The sequence below is a fragment of the Rhinolophus hipposideros genome (assembly GCF_964194185.1).
Source record: "Rhinolophus hipposideros genome assembly, chromosome: 20".
Classification (NCBI taxonomy): domain Eukaryota; kingdom Metazoa; phylum Chordata; class Mammalia; order Chiroptera; family Rhinolophidae; genus Rhinolophus; species Rhinolophus hipposideros.
The window spans coordinates 22,564,933-22,586,033 of NC_138066.1; the positions used below are offsets into that span (position 1 = coordinate 22,564,933).

The following is a 21,101-nucleotide window of genomic DNA, read 5'->3' on the forward strand; positions in this document are numbered from 1 at the left end:
TTGTCTTGTGTTATTGGGTCGCAGGTCCCCAGGGATGAACCAATTCACATTCTGAATGTGGCTATCAAGACTGACGGAGATATTGAGGATGACAGGCTGGCAGCCATGTTCAGAGAGTTTACCCAGGAAAACGTAAGCCCTCAGATTGGGTGAAAACTGGTGAATGGCCCCTTTCCTGCTGGCTGTGTATCATACCCATCCTTTTATCAGTTGCTACTTTTAAGACCTGTCGCTGATAATGACTATGTCTTTTACATAATTCTGCCAGTAGGGGTAAAATTCCAACATGATTTAATAGTATATAATGAATATATTTTTATGTTAAGAAATACAGACCTCACATATTTAAAATGTTTTAAGGAACTGACGTGTGGTCCTAAGTCTTTCCCAGATCTCCACTCTTGACCTTTTAGTCACCTGCTAAATATTTTCCTTTGGTGGCTTAACTCCACATGTCTAGGTCCACACTCCCCTCAGGTTTCTTCTGTGTCCTTCCCTCCCGTCCCTTGAAAATACCAGTTATATTTCCATCCTCCTCTCAATTTTGTGTCACTTGGATATCTCGTATTGACTCCATAGGTTAAACCTAAATTGCCATCATTTTCTTTCACCTCTTCTGACTCCCCCCAGTCATTCAGAAATCATTGACTTCCTCCCTTTCCTTGCCATTCCATGATTCTACTATCCTACCCACAATCTGTACGTGTTTATTTGTGTCTGCTCAGTCACCAAGGTCTGTTCGCTTTTTCTTTGCAATGTCTCATTACCGCCCTCCCTTCCTTCCTTCCTTTTCAGTTTTTTAAATCCCACTACCATCTCTCTAGTTTAAACCTTCACTTGCCTCACATCTGAGACCCCGCAGCAGGTTTACTTGTGATCTACCTATCTTCCTTCACTCTTCCCGTCCAGGCAGTTTCCATTTTGTTCACCACCACAGAATTAAATGTCCAAAATGCCCATCTCACCACGTTATTCTCGCACTCAACAATGATTATGTTTCCTTGAGGATGCCTCCTTAACTTGATATTTAACACCAGCCTATTAACGAAGGCTGACAATCTAACCTTTGCCGTTCCATGACATGTTGTGTCTTCATCTCTGCTACTGCCCCTCACCTGGAATCAATTTCTCTCTCTCTCTCTCTCTCTCTCTCTCTCTCTCTCTCTCTCTCTCTCTCCTGCTTATTTTAAAAACTGTTTCAAGTTTTACCTCTTCTATGAGGACTTCTGAGTAGCCCTAACTAAAATATATTTTTCTCCCTTGATTTCTAGTTGGTCAGCATATATTTATTGGCAATGATACTTTTTATTTATAAAGAACTTTGTACATTTTTTAATTTGCATCTTAACCACAAACCCATGTGGTTCGATTAGTCAGAAATTATTCCACTTGTACACATGGGGAAAAGCTCAATCTCAGACAGATTAATTAAGGCCCCTGGTCACCAGCTGGTAGATGATAGAACAAAAATTAGCATTTAAGATTTTGATGCCACCTCTCGAGGGCACAGATCTAGGTGCTTTAGTAAATAATACATTTTTAGCCCTGAAGATGCTTATAGTCTAGTTGGAGGGGCTGGTTAGGCACGCTCAAAGCAATAGTCTGCGATTGCATTTCATTGCGCTATAGCATAGATACCAAAGTCCCCCTCTCTTGCACTGCCCTTGATGACAAGACCCATGAGTTTTCTCTGAATAGAAAGCACCTAGCTATAGTGCTTGTTATAAAGAACTCAGTAGAGTTTTTTAAAACGTAATTCAGCAGTATAAACAATTAGTGCCACAGGCATTCACATCACATATTGCTGATGGTGGATACCCAGGAAAAGACGGGAACTTCGTGTTCAACCTGAGTCTTAGCATTTACTCCACGATGCTCTCACAGCACACAAACTGACCTGGATGGTAGTGGCCAGCACGAGGAAAAGGTCCTTCCCAAGAAGTGAAAGGAAGGGACCTGCTTGGGAATTGTTCTTTAGAAATTTACCTTCCTTCTTGCCCTTGACTCGTGGCCACGTAAAATTAACCTGAGGGACCAAGGTAACGCCAGCTAGAAGAGCCCTGACATGTGCATGGCTGCTGCTGCTGCTGCTTGATGAAGTAGTCTGAAATTTCCTTCCCAGGTTTTGAGGCACTAGTTGCCCTTATTTGATTATTTTGACCTCAACTGTAGGATTTTTATTACCCTCAGATCTAAGTGTTTTATATCATCACATGTTGATTTAAAGAGGCAGTTTCTTCATCTTCACTGCATATACTTATAACATTAATTGGCAACAAGAAATTGCCATTTTTCCTTTACTGGACTTGTAAACTGAGGCACAGAGAAATCCAGTGTCTATTCAGAAGGGTAAGAGGAGACCATGTGAACATTCCAAACCTAGAGAAGCTATTAACTGCATCCGGTCCTGTGCTTATCCAGGAATATTTGGCATTTTCTCCTCCTCGTTTTGAAAAAAATGTAAAAAATAAAAAGAAGGAAAAGCAATTTCAAAAAAAAAGCTGAAGTGATAACTAGTTTTGTTTTTCACTTCATGATCATGCGCCTAGCAGTTTAGAAAAAGTTTCTTTTTTTTAAAACACACATTAAACTATCAAATAGGTTGATCCAAATTGTCCAAATAATCTTCTAGTCCCAGCATGTCTTTTTTTCTCTCATAGAAATTAGGATCATATATTTGTAAATGACTTGCGGAGGAGATGGAAGCAGTCAGTGTAAATGGAGTTTCTCCAGGTGCTGACGCCTAATCGCTGGGTAATAGCTGTGGACTTGCTGTGAGACCCGCATTATTACAATGTAATCAGAATCCTGTTGCTCTGCTGTTATTGTCAGCCACTTGTGGAATTTTAAAAGCAATAACAATTTTGACTTTAAATCATGGCATTATTAAAGTTATTTTCTTCCCTTGCCTGAACACAGCTATTGATGCTTGTCTTTGAAGGACTTGGCTGTAGTGGAATTCTTTGTTGGTGTCAGAAGAAATGTGTCTGTTTGTGGCACACTGAGAAACAACCACGATCAATCTACATTCCTCCCTCCACAATCAACCTACATTCCTCCCTCCCTCCCTCTTGCCCTCCCTCTCTCCCTCTCTTTTTCTCCCCTTCTCCTTCTCTCTCCTTCCCTCCTCCCTACCTCTCTCCTTTTCCCTCTCTCGCCCTCCCTCTCTCCCTCCCTTCCTTCCTTTTCTTATCATAGTATCAATACTTGTTTATCTACACGAACCAGTATTATGCCAATACAGATCATTATTAAATGTGGTTAACCCCAAATTTATTTATATTCGACCAGGGAATTTGCTATCAGGAAATTTAGTTTTCCAGTTATCTTTTGCTCATGTTGTTAATTATTTTGACCGCTAAGCAAATGCCATAACAGAAACCGTTCTCTGATAGAAAGAAATGGCCCAGGAAGGTGCTTGTTTATAAGGGGAACACCCAATTTGGATTTTAAAAATGTAGTCTCATGAAAGTCAAGAATTGGTTTATATCTCTTAGTTAGAGATATAGCAAGGAATGTGATAAAACTGCAGAGTCTGAATGTAGGCTGTGAAAGTCCTTTTTTTTTCTTCTATTTGTGTTATTCATGTATTTTCCCAGGTCATTCAGCTGGTGGGATCACTTTTCTAGTTGTTGCCACATAGCCCCTCTTTGTTAGGGACTTCTAAGATCATGTCATTTACTTAGTTCATTCATCTGTTTCTTGGTCTCTGCCTTTTGAGATAAATGAGCAGTACAAGGCAGAAGAAAGCTTAGATCTGAAGGCCCAACACGTATATAAGAGACTGTCTTGAAAATGCTGGTCTCTTTTTGACTTTGAATGTACTGCTCACCTGTGCCAAGTGGAACGGTGAATAATCACTAAATTTGAAAGTACGTTAAACATTGCTTTTAGCAATTTTTAAAGAGAATCTTTAAAAAAAAAAATACCCTCATGAAAAGTGGGGGGAAAATGTTTTAAAAGAAATGAAAAGATCAGGATTTGTTAGGCTAAATTTTAGGACTGCTGTATCTGATGGTAGGTACTATCTATAATCTAAACAATAGTTTAGGACCTGAATTTTCTATTTTATGCAAATTTCTTCTTTTCCTTCTACCTGAATGACCTGATTTCATGTAACTTCTGTTTTAGTTTTAATCTTCACATTTGCTCACGCCCACCAGTGTGATTTCTATAAGCAGAAATTGTGTTAAGGTCTACCGTGGTGTGAATCAGCCCTTCGGGAATTTAGGTGACCTCATAGAACCCTTTCTTCTACACAAAGTTTTCTCTCAATTTTGTCCAGATCAGTATAAAACCTATTCCATACGACTTTGTCCCAGGAGCCAGGTTGAGATTTGTTTATTTGCAAGTTTGAAGGTACTGAGCCAAGACAGAGAGAGATGATCAAAAAGAGTCTTAGCCCAATCCGAGCCTTACAAGAACTGAATGGAGTAACTTTTTGGATGAATGGCAATCTCCTCTGTCTTATGTTTCACCTGTTTCTTCATAGAAAGCTACCCTGGTTGAGCATGGAATCCGGCGCCTTACTTTCCTGGTTGCACAAAAGGTACTGGCATGTGAATTATACCTCTCTCGTATTTCTTATGCTGCTGCTACTGCTAGATTTTCTTTAATAAAACAAATGGAATTATAATCATATGCTAACTTGTAGAATTTATGCAGAGAAATAACTGTTTTTCTATAAATGTAATTAAGAAAAACATGAATTTAAATTATCACCTTGTACTCAATTTGGTTTTAATTTTTTTACTAATTGCCAGCTTCTGCTGTTTTTCCTTCCTTTCTGTCTTTTATTTGAAAGGATTTCAGAAAACAGATCAGCTATGAGGTGGATCAGAGATTTCATGTAAGTAAAAGGAAGAATAATGAAAGATTATTTACTGTTTTATCTGTTTGCCACTGACTATTTAAACATAGAATGTACACGGCATTAGGAATAGAGACAGTGGAAATGTAATAGCTGTGTGCGATGTCAGGGGTAGTGGATGGAGGGAGGGGGGTAGTCACTGTGTGAGGGATATAAATGATAAATGTCTAACTATTACATTGTTTTATGCACCTGAAACTAAAAAGAAAAAGAAAAAAAGAAATCACAAAGAAAAATAAATAAATAAACATAGGCTGCATGTGAGTTATTTAGAAGGGTTGGTCCCTTTTCTTTTAGAAAGTATTTATAATGAATATTCAGTTATTCTACAGTGTTCAAGCTAAAGGGTTTTTTCCTTTTTTACACTATAACAAATTCTCAATAATTATCTCTGAGAAATAGTTAAGAATGAGCATATGCATTTATCTGGATGGATAAGGTAGAAGCAGGAACTGACTAGTAATTTCTTCTGTGAACACAGTGAATCAATAATTAAGAATTGCCATTTGTACTTTGGGGTTTTGGCTTTTGACAAAGATGGCTTCAAGTTCTATTATTGAGAATTTTCAATTCTGAAAAACAATAATTTATTATGTAAAATGCCTTAACAGAACCCAAGTTGGTATTTTTGTCTTAGGTTAATTCTAGGAGCAGGAAATAACGGAATAGCGCATTCAGCTGTTTGTTCTCCCACTTAACTGAATTAACTGTTAATATTTATAACTGAAAATTTTATTGAAAGAAGTAAGTCAATAGCCTGGCATCTAAGCTATGGGTATACTCATATGCTCATACCCAGTATGATGATACGTAACAGTAGGGCCATATACTCAGTTTGCAATCAAGATGACCTTCTCTAAAATGATTGTAGCCAAACTGTTTCTTTAAAACTTGATCCTAATGTAGCTAAGATTCCAGAGGATATTAGGAAATCTTGGTCTTCCCAAGAATTTAATTTTGTTTCCGTTTTAATAATGAAGATAATTAAGTTAGTTTTGAAGCCCTATTCATCTGCAATAATGAAGATAACGTTTGGGATTCTGGAAAGGACTTTCTCAACTCAAGGACCTGTGTGTGGTTGCTTTTGTTTATTAGGCCTCCAGCACTTGACATTTTGTTTTCCTTCTTACAGTTCACCTTGCTGGTCTAGTCTATAGAGAAATGAGAGCCTGCTCTGCAAACTAAAGAGCTAAGATTTTTCTGAAATGCTTTAGGAAATGTGTGAACTGCACAGTCCCCCTGTGTTATTGATGTCTGGAAATCAAGCAGAGGACAGATATATATCGATCAATAACTTTAGATAGGAAACTGGAGGCAGTGAAGAAGTATGAGGAGCTTAAAGAGAACCCTGGGGCTTTAGGAAGAAAAATCCAGAGCTTAGAGAATAAAATTGATACTTGGGGATGGGACATGAGAGCCCATGAATAAATACTATGGCTGGAAGGTGCTGATCAGAACTAAGGGGGACATGCCAGAGCCAGGCCCTGGATTTGGGAAGAGTGTTGGGCTAGGTTCTTAAGCATTAACGTGATTTTTTTCTTACTGACTTTGGAGTATAGTCCAAAGTCAGTGAGAAAATACATTATTCTTCATATATAACACAGTAATTGGTTTCCTATAATAAGCATTCCAAGATAAATTAAAATTCTCTACTAAAATTTTTTAAAAGCCAGAGCAATTAATTCTCATGAGCATTTTTTTGTATGTGTTTTATACATACAAAAAAACCCTTCCTTTCTTATCTCTGGATCTATGTCATGCCCTAGAGAATATCTACAGCTTTAAAACTTTTTTTGTTTCTCCCTGCTATCCTCTCATTTCTGGATTTAGTTTCAATAGGGACATGTACAGGCAAAATCTGCTAGGAAAGGAGCCCAGCAGTGAGTTGTTCCCGGGAATTACTGGTCCACTGCCTACTTATAGTGACATAAAGTGGGAAATCAGTTATATTAGCAAGTGACTTGATTTGTCATGAGTGTAGGAAAGGTTGCTTTAGGACATAGAGACATTTAGGTGTAGACTGGATTTTCTCTGAAGATTGAATGGCAGAGGAGTTGGGGTGTTTTTGTTTTAAGCCCCTTAGAAATTCCTAGTTACGCAGCAGGCAAGGGCAAATATTACTGAATTCCATCCAGGATCTACAATAGGCTGGACGCCTTGGCAGGAGTTGTACAAATCCAGGGCTCACTGTCATGGTGCTGCTCTAAGGTCCTCTGCTGGTGGCAGCTTGCCTTCCATGAAGGATGCTTAGCCTCTGTCATGTCATCTGATGTGTGCTTGCCCCATAGTTAGTGTAGTGTGAAAAAGAGGAAGCTTTCCGTGAGTGTTAGAGGTGAATCCCTTGATCCCTCAGGCTTCCTGGTAATCCACTGTGATGTATGCAGTCTCCCCTGTTCTACACTGTGAAATCCCTATATTATTGAATAGAAGAGAGAATGCGTACATTCTCAAGGAGAGCAGGAAGGTTACCAAGTTGGGTTCAAGAACCACATTGGCTGGTGTGGAATGAAGCCGTGCTGTTACATAGCTGTCTCTCACACTGCTTCAGCACCAGAACAAGGCAAATGAGGGCCAGAGTAAAGGTTCCTAGAGAGTGTGCATCTTGTTAAGATATACATTCAGTTGCCAGTGACGGCTAGAAGCATTTCTAAAACTTCCGTGTTTAAACTCCACCGTCCCTAGAGAGCTGTCCACTGGAATGTCTGCTGCTTCGTTTCTTGACTCTGTAGGGAGACTGTTCTTCTGAGCTGGAAATGTTCACCAGCGTTAAGGAGGCTTGGTGTCAAGTCTGTTTCCATCACCATCTAATTAAATCAAGTACCTATAATGGGATTTGAATAACTGCTTTTTCTTTTTCTGAGGGATAAATGTTTATTTTAAAAGCATAATTTGTATAGTTTATACACTGTTTATCCAGATACTATCTTCTTGTTAAATCATGTTTTTGATTGAAAAGGTGATAAATTGCAATTACTTAATGCTGTTTTATAATTCAGATTTACTAATTCAAAATCACATTTTTCAGATGAGTGAGATTTTACTAAATACTAGGATAGAACTATATACCTAATAACATTAATTTTGAGACCTCATAACTTTATTAAATACATAAAATAAAAGAACTTCTAATATTAGGAAGACACTATGAATCTGCTCATATTCCAGCAGCAGAGATAAAAATATTTTTTAGCATATTGCTGAACGGATCACAATGAAAGAAAATGGGCATATTCTTTTAACATTTGGGGCCAAAAAAATCTACAAATTCCAGGATAATTGTTCTCATTCATTTCTATGAAAAATAAAAATGCTTTAAAAAAATTAATTGTAATGAATGTCCTTAGAATATGTTTATTATAATTACTCCGCCAGAAATCTCACTTAAGCGCTTAACATCAATATTTAAACAGAAAGTTTGAGGATAAACAAGCCTATTCTAAATATCTCCTTCTTTAAAAAAAAATTGAAGCCTTAAAAGCAAAAGAACAGGCTCTTGGAATGTCTCTAGTTTCACGTAGTCTTAAGTCTCTGTTAGTTTCACTCACATTTCAGATTCCAAAAAGTACAGCAAAAAGTGCTGGTTAATTGGAATATGAGCATTCCATTTTTTGAAGCTTTCCATATTTTTTTCAGCCAAATTTTGTTAAGGATACTGCAATGTATGTTTTCAGGATTTCTTCTTACCCTTGGAGCGACCACCTTAGCAAAAGCATTAGATCCCAAAACTGTGATGCGATTCTAAATCAGTTTTGCATCTGTTAAGTTTCTTTTTGTTTTTTGTTTATAAGATTTCGTGAGATTTTTTAAATTCTGCTATAAACCACCGAGGAGATAGTTGTACTTTTACTGGTTTTATGTGAATGACTCCCACTTTAAAATGAAATGTTTTGGATTATCTGGGCCTGAAGGAAGATCCCACTATTGAAACAGTTATGGTTAGTAGTTCATTTCTTTAAAAAAAAAATTGATATTTCAGTTATATCTCAATAAAGCTGAAAAAAATTGGTAGTTCTATTTGCTAGTGGATCAACTATTAGTTTTTCAGAAGGTTTGATTTGGATTTTTGTTTTAATTACAGTCTATATAATTAGTTCTCAGCATGTTGAGGTAAAAGAGAATTGCACCAGCAAGCTTTCAATTTCTTCATCTCATTAGGTTTTTAACACGATTATTAGTATCATAATCAGCTATGATGTTTTCTCTTGCAGGTTTTCACATTCTCTGATTTGCAGGGTGTCTTGATTGGCTAATTTAGGCAAATTATTTTGATTGTCTTGATGATGGTTGGCTGATTAGAACACAGCAGGGGTATAATTTCTTCCTGAGAAATGTTGCATTCTTTTGTTTTTTGGTATTAGAACACTAAGAGGGTTTTTCTTTTGTGTACATTCAATTATGATATTTGCCCATATCACTAGTAGAATGCTTGGAAAGCAATTGCATTAGTGACAGAATAAGCCTGAATGCTGTTAGTGGAAAAATTGGCAATATGAGGATGAGGTAGGATGAAGGAATTTACTAAAACTACAGTAAATTTACTATAAGTGTAGTTTTCTGTGTTTCTGTGATTTTTGAGTGCCAAAAGAGGTGACTTTCTATAAAATTGAAGAATTGCTAATTAATCCTGCTTTCCCATTGCACAGAAGTTCTTGCCATCTGTTCTGAATGCTTCATGCTTAAATTCAGGACTTTCCTATGAAGCTAAAAATTTGCTCAAAAGTTTTAAAAAGTTTGCCTATAACATCTTAGCTAACCTTAATGAAAGTGGTTTTTCTGATTGGTGGCCTTTCCCACCTCTGCCAAGAATTAGTCAATCTCTTTCATTATTTGTAGTAAAGGTATTTCCATTCAAATTGTTTGCTTTTCATGCCTTTCAGTTACTCCAAATTTTATTAATTAGTTCAGTGGTAAAGAAAGCGGGTTTTTTGGTTACTACTGTTATGTTTTTGAAGGAAAATTATTTTGGTCCTACAATTGTACACACTTGAATAAATGGTGTACTAAATAAATATTTTAGTTTAATAGTTAAGGCATAATAGAAGAGTGTATGCTTAAAAGATTGTTTTATCACTTTCCCTGACTTTGCTTTGAGAAAATTTCATGGAAGAATTTTTTACCCTTCCTGTTTTTGACCTCTGTTACTTTTTTAGCTAATGCTCTGAAAATCATACTTCTCAAGAATAAAACCAAAACTAGAGTGTATAAAGCCCTGAAAACCTGCAGCTAGCTGAACATCCTCTTGCCTAACCTTGAAATCATCCCCATGTTACATCTTCACTGTCATTCAGGGATACTAGAGAATTATTTAGAACGAAAACATCATCAGGAAAAGATCAGTGCTGTATAAAATCCACTTTCAAAGGGCATTTAAAGACCCAAACCCAGATAAGAGGTTTCCCAGGCTTGCTAAACAAGCTCCTACAAGTCTGTTAAATGCAGTTTTACAGTTACAATGCCAAGGAAAACGTAAGGAGATTTATTAACTGTGCAAGCTCCAGTTAAGGTGAGGTGTAATGTCTGTGGAAAGTATTCAAGAAGTTCTCTGTAGATTTAAAACCACAAGTTTTCAGCATGAGTTTTGTTTTGTTTTTGCTTTTTTTTTTTCCTTTAAAGTTTTAATTTCTGTTTTTCGTCTCATCAAAAAGAAGTTCGCTAAATAAGGATTTGGTTTAGGGCAAGGATAGAAAAGTAATTCCCTACAATTGAGAGGTAGAGTGGTAGGGATGAAAGGGCATGAGCTCTGGCATTAGAGAGACCCACATTCGTGTTCTGGCTTTGTGATCCTCGGCATATCACTGGATCCTGCCTTCCTCAGCTGTGACCTAGGCTACCTGCCTCCAGAGGTTGTTGAGAGCATCTGAGGGGACAACACATGAGAGCACCTGCCACCTGGAAGACTTTCATTTCAGTTCATGTTTCCTTCATGGTTCCTAAAGCTCATTGAGGGATATTTAGGCAGCTAGTCCTGGCCTCTCTGCCTTGTACCAGTAAGCGTTTGATTATATTGCTCTCATAATGAAGAAGATGCCTAATGAAACCTCCTATAGAGGCAAATAGTAATGACTTGATTTCCAACACTGCCAGTAGAGCTTCCCATCCGAGAAACAGGGGTATGTGGTGTTAATACGTTAAATTTTAGAAACTAATGGACTCTGCTAATTGAATTCATCTTTGTTAATTAATAAGGTTCTAGTAAATTGGTTGCTTTCTTTCGTAATGCCCTGCAAAAGAGCCATAAGATCCAATGATTCCAAGTTCACTAGTTCCACTACATTCTTTCCTATACACATAGTGGTAGTGACCAAAGGAACATTTTGTACTTTTCTGTCTTGAGACGTTATTGTTGTTTAAACCCTTGAAAGCATTGACTTGAGAGTGAATGTGGAAAAAACATGGATTGCGGATTCTATGCTTTCTAGCTAGTTTACATTTTAAGAGTTTTTTAAGGAGAAACTTGGGAAATCAGTCCAGTACCTACTATGCAATGCTGTAGTGTAAGTGTCTGTTGTTTTATTTGCCAGGTTGTGCCAAGAGCAACACCAGGAAGATTTTTTTTTCACTTGGCACATGAAAAAAAACACTGATTTTTTTTTTTTTCCTAGGAGAGGATAGCGGTTAAAGTTAGGTTTAGTAGTGTGATGATTCTCAAATTTGCAAGTGGGGTCAAAGTGATGGTTACCCAGAGGATCATTCATATTCCCTGGGCTCAGCTTAGATAAGGAGCATGTTTTCTAGGAAACAGCTTTGTAGATGCTTGACTGCTTCTGTACTATGTGTTTATTCCCAAAGAGCCAAAGGACTGATACGTTTCCCCCTTCTTTTAACACAGAGAGAATTCCCTAAATTTTTCACGTTCCGAGCAAGGGATAAGGTAAGAACTGATTCCTTCCCTCTTATTTGTTTATTTATTTATTTATTTATTTATCCTTAAAAGCCCAAGTGTGGCTTATTTTTGCCATCTGCTCTTCTTGTCATCTCCCCCCACCCCCAATTAAACTTGTGCTTCCCTTTGCCACACATGTGTCTTAGAAGGAAAGAAAACTCTCTTCTGAAAGAGTTTGGTATAGGAAATAAATGTATTGACCTACCCAAAGAAAGCAATAACTTTCAAAACCATCCTTATGCTTTAGGATGATCCTAATGTTGTAATATTAAAGGACTATTATACTTAGTAAGATTATTCTTGTCACCTTCATTTATACTTGTCTCGTTTATGTGCATTAGTTTTTCAATTTTAAAATACAAAATTTCAGCCCATGTTGGTTTTGTCTTTTTACCAGCTTATATTTTTGGTGCTCTCTCTATTCTCTCAGTTGACATGGACTCTTGGAAAATTTTAGTTTCAACAAAACATACAATAAATGTTAATACAGCTCTTTAAAAAGATAGATAAATAATTATATACCTATGGATATAATATGCTCCGAAGCCAGGTATCTCTATTTTTTAAAAATTATGTTTCTTTGTCCAGTATTTACTATGTCCTTTGTACTGTACCAGAAATGGCAAAAGTATAAGACATGGGTTTTGCCGTTGTGTTTTAGACTAGTTGGGAAAACCCAGAACACTGGAATGTGAGTGAAGTAGTTAATGTGAAGCAGTTTATAGTCAATTATACAAAATGAATTATAAACATATTAAATGCGACAGGAGTCTGAGGGAATTGATGTTTTTTTGTTTGTCTATTTTTAATGGAGAGCATCACCACTTGTGAAAGCATACACGATGAAAGCTTGGGAAGGAAAGAGGTACTTTAGTGCCTAATCTTATGTAAGCTATAGCAATATCCTTATATGTAGCTATTTTTGTTATTCATTAGCACCATAGCTTATGTTTTTCTGTTTTTAAGCATATTTTTTACATACACAGTCGTAATATAATTGTGTTCTTGCCTCTCATGAGCTTTTTTTCCCCTTGAATTCTTGTCCACAGTTTGAGGAGGATCGTATCTATCGTCACTTGGAGCCTGCCCTTGCTTTCCAGTTAGAACTGAACCGGATGAGAAATTTTGACCTTACTGCCATTCCATGTGCCAATCACAAGATGCACCTGTATCTTGGGGCAGCCAAGGTGGAAGTGGGCACAGAAGTGACAGACTACAGGTTCTTTGTCCGTGCAATCATCAGACATTCTGATCTGGTCACCAAGGTGGGTGTTGTACTTTAATGGGAAATGATCCCTGAGGGAAAGGACAGAGGAACAGGCGTGGTTCAAAATCAGGTTTTCATTGTTTACATCAAGGCTCTTTGTTCTTTCTCATCTCACTGTCTAATAACCAGCAGAAGTCAGAATCATTTCTCTCACAGAGGTAAATATTCCATAAAATAAAAGTGTGTGTTATGTTTCTGCCTTTCATTTGATTTTTGTTGTTAATTGATAGCACTCACTTGGGAAAAGGAAAAGCATGCTAACAGAAAAATCACAGGAAGAGTTAGGCGATGATCGAAGATAAGGAAAAAATTTAGAGGTAACCCCATTGTAAACCTGTCTGGAAGTAAGGTGGTTTCTGTACATAGCAGGACGCTTCCTGATATGTTAGTTATTACCGCATCCCATAGCCATAATCTTTCTTCAACTTTTCCTTTCTAAGCAGATTTCCTTTCTAAACTGCTCTGTTGGGCATATATGAGATGTAACCCTATTGGGGTTCCAGCTCTGGGGTTGCCCGGCATCTCCACCTATTGGAAGGAAATGATACCCTGAGAGGCAGGAGGAAGGGCTGCAGGAACTCTTTATCTGACCCTTCTTGCTCCTGCTGCCATGGTTATTGGGCTGACTAGGGAGAAAGGTAAATAACGTCTGTAGCAGGTGCCTTGTGATTTATGACATATGACTGCTTAAGTGATTATAACAGCCATTTCTGTATTGCCTCTTTTAAAACACATTCATGTTGATGATGATTTCCTGCCTAGGAAGCTTCTTTTGAATACCTGCAAAATGAAGGGGAGCGGCTGCTCCTGGAAGCCATGGATGAGCTGGAAGTCGCTTTTAACAATACAAATGTTCGTACTGACTGCAACCACATCTTCCTCAATTTTGTCCCTACAGTCATCATGGACCCATCAAAGGTACATTTCTCTTTAGCTTCTCTCCTCACACTCGCAAACACGAGCAGGGAGAATCATTCATATTCTTCACTCTTGAACCTGGAAACAGGTAATCTTGGTCAGCTGGTTGAGCCCTTTATCTTTAAAGTTTACAGAATACTTGTAAGACTGGGTTTGTGGGATGGTGTCAAAACTGTGATAGAGCCACTAAAAGCAGACCTCAAAATTGACAGTGGCATGATATTATCTTGCTACTCATCTATAAGCAGTACAAAAGCATAAACACTCTTTCTCTTTCCGTTGGTACCTGTTTTATGGTATTTGTCATGATAGCGGTCCTAGGGGGTTATATGATCCCCTAGGATTTCTCATTTAGAATAATTAACTTTGCTATATTTGGGTATTTTGGCAAAATTAGTGCCTCTTTGTACCAGATGTTACTTACCTGATGGTGCTGGGAAGCAATGCACCTTCCCAAAGCGTCTAACCTATTTCTCTTTAGTATTTTTCCATGGGAGAGAATTTGGCTGATAAGGATTTTCACATGTATTATGTATGTTTTCTTCTCTGAAGCTCTATTCTAAAATGAATTCCATATAATTTAAGGGAGGAAAACAAGGTGATTCTGCACTTGACCTTTTAGCCCAGATCTAATAGACAGGCTGCTCTCCGTTTCTGTTCCCTCTAACCTTTTCCTATCATGATATTGTGGAATTTGGATAGAGGAACCAGTATATCCCTTTCTCAAGATCAGTTGTAGGCATGGACTTTTGCCTTTTGAACTTAGTATCTAAGACAGAGAAATAGTTTTCTACTTTTTTTCTTCAAGACTCCAAGCCACTGATCAGTGGCTTTAGTCTGTCAGGAAAGCCAAAGACAGGGCTGCTCACTGAGTATCAAGTCTCATCATGTAGTTTTAAGCAAAGATTCTCCTGAACATTCCAGAACCAATGAAGCCAAAAGATTTAGAACATGGCCCGGACACTATATAACTGTACATATTGTTAGATTTAACTTACCATTTCTCATTGAGGTTTTGATATCAGCCTCTCTGTTCCACTCAAAACACTCATATACCCTGGCACTGCTTTTCTAATCATAGATAGCTGTTCATTTCCTATATAGAAAGATTGTTGACCTTTGTTTCCTTGAGGAAAAAAAAAAAAGAATAGATATCTCTTGGTTAACCAGCAAGTGTGGAAATAGAGAAGTTAGCTTCTTGAAACTCATTTTAACATGAAATTCTAAGTATGTGGTGGCACATACTTCTGAAGAACCACAAGAGAAGGGTGGTTTGAGATATTTTTGAGATTTTCTAAGTTGAGAAAGCATTTTAGAAAGATACTTCATTTAAGAAAATGTTAACCTGAAGCAGCTGCCTGCAACTGTATTGGAAAAAATGTTTTTGCTTTAGTATGTCAAGAAGGAGAAATCACATCTGAGGTTAAAATAATCCACCTAACCCTGAAAACTAGAAGGACTAAGCTGCCTTGGTATAAAGCTTAGAGAAACTAGGGAACATCTGCTTCATATACTTAAATCTCAGTTTGACTTGGCTTCAAAACTCTGTTTAGAGAGAACATGCTAGCACCACCTACACATTGCCTATTTTTAATTTGTACAGTTTACTAGGAGACATACATTATAAAGTTTAATAGAAATGTATGGAAAAAAGCTCATGGTGGTAATTGCTCTGTTGATTTAAAGTCCTGTAAGTACAATGAAACATAGTTACCATGCATATAAATGCTACTTAATAGCTGTTTAACTAGAAATTTTATTCTTATTTGGGGCTTTCTCTTAAATCCCATGGCTTGTAATTTTAGATATTGCATGTCTTTGATATAGAGTATGAATATAATTGGGAAAGGGGAAGGGAGTTGTATGGATTTGGATATTGTAAGCCATACAAAACCATTCAAACGACAGGCCAGCATGAAATTGTCCCTGACTTGTTCTAAGCAAGAGTAGGGTTGGGGAGAAACTATGTGACTTTTTGTAAGGGAGACATGTAGTTCACCTCTCTAGAAACCAGCATCTTTTTCCATTCCTGCTTTCCTAAAGATGGGCAGGCCTGAAACAGTTCCTAGTTACAAGGTATTTAAGTTTTGTGGTTGGTGATGTGTCTGTGTCAGATTGAGGAATCTGTGCGGAGCATGGTAATGCGCTATGGAAGTCGGCTGTGGAAATTACGCGTCCTCCAGGCAGAACTGAAAATCAACATTCGGCTGACACCAACTGGAAAAGCAATTCCCATCCGCCTCTTCCTGACAAACGAGTCTGGCTATTACTTGGACATCAGCCTGTACAAGGAAGTGACTGACTCCAGGACAGCACAGGTACAGTGGTCAAGCTGTCTCCTCAAAGTTTCAATTTGGTCCCACAGATAAGCCACTTGCCCTTGTTATGGAAGACCCTAACTCATAAATCCCATTGGTTCACCTAGTGAGGTTGCCCTCTGTCGGCATAAATGACTGCATGAGTTAGAAAAACTCCATTTGCCTCATAAGATGTGCCTATGTTCCCAATCATGGGTGTTAACAAAACCTTCAACCTTTTGTCATGTATTGGTGAGCCCTAACAGCTGCCAAGTGACCGTAACTGCAGAGGTAATTGTGTAATTTAGGGCTCACTCCTAGAAAGCTGTTGAAGCTACTTAAGCAATCTTGTCTTTTCTGATCTGATTTGTCCTTCTTCCTGTTTTCAGCCTACTTAGACCACTCACTGGCAAGTAAGAGGAAAATTGTTGAAATATGTCACCAGCTTCTACCTTCAGAAGGAAAATTTCAACATAATATAATAGCTTGAGCGAGATTAGACAGTGACTTTATCATATTTACCCATTATTTTATTCCATTTACACACATTATCTTTTCCTTCAAAGAGTTCAAAATATTATATAGCTTTAAAAGAGCAAAATGGCAAACTTTAACCCACTTGATAGGAAGAAAATTCAACAATGTGAAAATGGAAAATGACTTTTTTAGTAGATTGGTTCTATGATAAGAGAAAATTTCTTTTAATCTGTTTTACCATGTTAGTTTCTAAATATTTGGGCGATTTGCTGTGATACTGGATTTAGGTTGGTCCATCATTGCTCATGGCTTTTTAAGAACTGGGATACTATTTCAGGTCTTCAGCCTGAACTTAGGAAGTGCATTTCTTGTGGCTAAAGGATGAGCTTGCTCCACTATGTGTACACAAAGTTTTCAGTCTGTTCTATGCATTGGATGCCAAGGACAGATTATATGTCTCTTGTTTTTATCTATGTCCTTTTAAATCTGGGAACAGAAGTAAGAAAAGACATTTTTGCCAGTACTTTGAAGATGAATTTTAAAAATCTGAGTTTGGATAGCTGTCAGAGCGACCTTTTATTTTGTGCTTTGATTCCCAGTTAGATGGCTAGAGAAATCTATCCCGAGAGAAGTGAACAATTAAAACAGAGAGAGAGAGAAGTACATAGGAGCACGATGGTGAGCAAGAGAAAGAGTATTCAATAATTTTTGCTGCATTTGATATTTTTCAGGGCAACCTTAAAGACATTTCAGTCAAAGCTTTCCATGAGTAGGGATATTCTTAATTAACTTCTACAATGGCTTCGAGGCAGGTCTATTCTTGTGAAAAATAAGACGGCCACTTGAGATTTCAGTGTTTATGATAAATAAGTGTGTTCTTCATAACTACATTTTTCCCCCTTTTTAAAATTTTTTTATTAGATAGCTCTTAGATTTCCCTCATGCTGGCTAGTGGTGGCATGGGCCCATAAGGCACAATGCCTTCAATCAGGGGTTCGTACTATGTCTGGCACAAAATCAGCACCCAATAAGGATCTGAAAGAATGAATGAGCTACCTTTAGCCGGAGGAAGAACCCCTTTTACCAAGAGTCATGCATGTTTAGGAAGCCCTAAAGGGACAGGTCTCCCTCCGGCTCCTTAGTTGAGAGAGTTCAATAACTGCTGCCCCATGTGAGCTGAAGGGCCCGTGGCTGCAAGAGGGACCCACAAGCGAAACAACCTCTAACTTAGGACTCCTGATGCCTACCTGATGCTTTCTGCCAATTTGGTTTTTTCCTATCTTGGCTCTAGTGAATCATTATGTAAATTTAAGATGATATAGGACCATATGTATCATTCATTCACTTGTTCATTAATTTAACCCTTACTAACTAACCACCGATAGTGTGTCAGGCGGTATGGATACAGCGATTAAAAAGTATTCTCTGTTCTCAAGAAATTTTCATTGCTATGGAAGAAGATAGATAATCAGTTTCTCTGTAGTAGGATTATGATTCTGCCATTATCAAATCAGTACAGGGTTCTCAGGGAACACACGATGTGGGATCAGATATTGTTTTCCAAGACAAGCTCTTGATGGCATCTGGTTCAAGATGCGTGATGTATTAAATGTGTACATATTTTATGAACTTGTAAAATGTGTACTTTACCTATTTTTAATTATGTCCAGTATAGTAGAAAATGGAATTAACATAGTTGATGATTCGGAAGTTTCCAACACTATCCTTTACTATCAACCTCTTGCTCTAGCACATCGTTTATTCTTTCTGCCAATAAGGAGCAAGGTTGACTGGCTTGATTTGCATTCTGTTTCATTTTCCTTATATAGTCTGTGGTATTAGCTGTAATGAGCACTCACGTCAGGCAGTTATCGTGGGGAAAAGAGATTTTGGTAATCCATTGCATAAGTCAGTTGATTTCCAATGTATGGTGTATGGGAGAAATATACACTTAAAATCACCTTTATTTAGATACAATTTACATATAATAAAATGCACTCATTTTATGTGTACAGGTCAGTTTATTCTGAAATTGTATTCACCTGTGTGCCATCATCACAGTCATGACAGAAAACATCTTAACATTCCCCAAAGTTCTCTTGTGAATCCAGCTCTTCATACTAACACCCTGGCCTCAGCTCAACACTTTGAGTCTCTTAAAACATCACGATTCCTAAGACATTACGAATTCTACTTCCACCTGGTGACTTCCACTGTTGGTCACATGGAAGAGGACTGGGAACTCTATTCTGTGGGGTTTTGAGGAGGCCCAGACAAATTTTGCCTCATAGGGCCTGACTGACAGTTCAGCAGAACACATTTGTTCCCCTGATCGAAGGGGCTAAGAGTTCACTTAGCTGGAGTCTACCCAGGAGAGTTAAGCATTTAATTCTCTTCTTATGCCTGTGTAGTAGGTCCACAAATTATTCATTAATGGTAGACTTAAGCTTATATATTTTAGTCTTGAATAGCTATGTGGGTATATACACATACTCTTGCATCCAAATCTCCATTTGTAGTCACTGCACTGGGAATCTGTATTTTATGTATTCATGCATAAAGTGCCTAGTTTAGTGTCATGCAGCTTCTGGGCACTCAATAAATATTAATTGACTTGAAATAATGGCTCCCTTATAAATATTGATAAGCAAATAAAACTAAATATATGGAGTGTGAAGTACTGTTCTAGAAATACTTAAGTTAAAATGATTAAAAACTAGTGTGGTGATTTTATTATGTGACAATATAAGTATTGTAGGAGCTATTCACCAGTAGACATACTGTGTTGGTGGAAACGTGTATATATATTATATAGATATATATAATTTAATAAAATATATTTCTTTTACTATACACTATGTCTTATTAACTAGCCAGATGGGTGGATGAAATCCACTTGTGGCAGAAATCTTTGAGGCACCATCTAATCAAATAGACTAAAGCAGATGATATAGTAGAACCTTGACCTGGCCTTCTACTATTGGGGAAAGAACAGAATTCTCTTCAGTGCACAGCTGTTCCTCAACTTAAATACCAATAGCACTGCTCAGCCTGGTTAGTTGACATGCTTTGTTTTTGAACATGTAAGATTCAAATCACTTTTGGAGGCAGGCATTGTCCGTCTGTCTCTGAAATGTGGAATTTACACTGTGCTTTCTTTTTGATTGCAACCAATCCAAAGGTGAGTGCAGCCTATGGTGTGCTGTTGGTTACATGCTATTTTTTGTGGTTGGTTAATCTGTAGAGAGGTGAGAGCACCATGTACCCAATGTTAAGAAGCATATCTTAACTATTCAACCAAAAATGTTTCAAGAAATAGCATTTGTGAAAAAAAGCCCCTCTAGGCAGCTATCTGATTTTTTTTCTCTGTCTCAATTCCCTAATGCCATCCTCTTTTTCCTACAGATCATGTTTCAGGCATATGGAGACAAACAGGGACCATTGCATGGAATGTTAATCAACACTCCGTATGTGACCAAAGATCTGCTTCAATCAAAGAGGTTCCAGGCACAGTCCTTAGGGACAACATACATATATGATATCCCAGAGATGTTTCGACAGGTAAAGGTGGTTAACTGGGGGGGGGGGGGGGGTGTCTCTTGACATGTTCCAAAGAGACAAGGTTTTCTTGAATCTCCATCAGATGCAGCTTAGACTGGAATGGGGCAGTCCCAAAAGGCAGGAAATATCGTGACATTTTTCTCATATCGTGACATTTTTCTCATTTCTATCTAATTTGGGATTTGATGACTGCCAACTTAGATGTTAGATAGTTCTTCATGAATTAACAGGAGACATAGTGAGAATAGAAGCCTCCGTGGAGTAGAAGAGAGTAAACTGAGACCGCATGCCTTTGATGGTAGTTTACAATGACCTGTGTGAAAAGTTATGTTCAGGCATATATTTCCTAAGCCTATATTCAAATTATGGATATTAAAGAGGTTTGAAACTCTAGTTCTCATTTTCCTATTTTCCAAGATAACCCAGGCTTCTAACCGATAGCCTAGGTTAATATGATGAGAATCAATATAGGTAACATATACAAATGGATACAGAGTCCATAGTACACAGTTTAAAATATCATTTCTTTTGTGGGAGATGTATTATAGCCGAATAAAAACTAGCATGAGAAAATATGATATTATGAAGTCTTATCCTCTATATGAAAATAAATTCCTTTGATCTGTATGGTGAATCATCTCTATGCTGCAGATTTTTATTCCATCAATAGAAGGCAAGAAAAGTATATCTTCCAGCAGAAAATGCAGCAGATAAAGAATAAAGTCTCAAAAGAACACTGAATTTGTCCTTAGAAAAAATCTATGAATATAGGATTTTCCCAAATCTCCTAGTTAATACCACCCGTATTACCACATTTGAATTTTACTG

General features: G+C 37.5%; 1 protein-coding gene across 10 annotated transcripts in view; it reads left to right on the forward strand.

Moving 5' to 3' along the window:
- The window catches only part of ACACA (acetyl-CoA carboxylase alpha), a 255,219-nt gene that overhangs the window by 145,245 nt on the left and 88,873 nt on the right, over positions 1-21,101 (forward strand). For all 10 annotated transcript variants that reach the window (XM_081029227.1, XM_081029226.1, XM_081029223.1 and 7 more), the window contains 8 exons: positions 25-132; positions 4,493-4,549; positions 4,805-4,849; positions 11,700-11,741; positions 12,803-13,018; positions 13,783-13,938; positions 16,053-16,256; positions 20,118-20,273. In XM_081029227.1, coding sequence (XP_080885353.1) covers positions 25-132; positions 4,493-4,549; positions 4,805-4,849; positions 11,700-11,741; positions 12,803-13,018; positions 13,783-13,938; positions 16,053-16,256; positions 20,118-20,273 — 984 coding nt within the window. The remainder of the gene's footprint in view (positions 1-24; positions 133-4,492; positions 4,550-4,804; positions 4,850-11,699; positions 11,742-12,802; positions 13,019-13,782; positions 13,939-16,052; positions 16,257-20,117; positions 20,274-21,101) is intronic.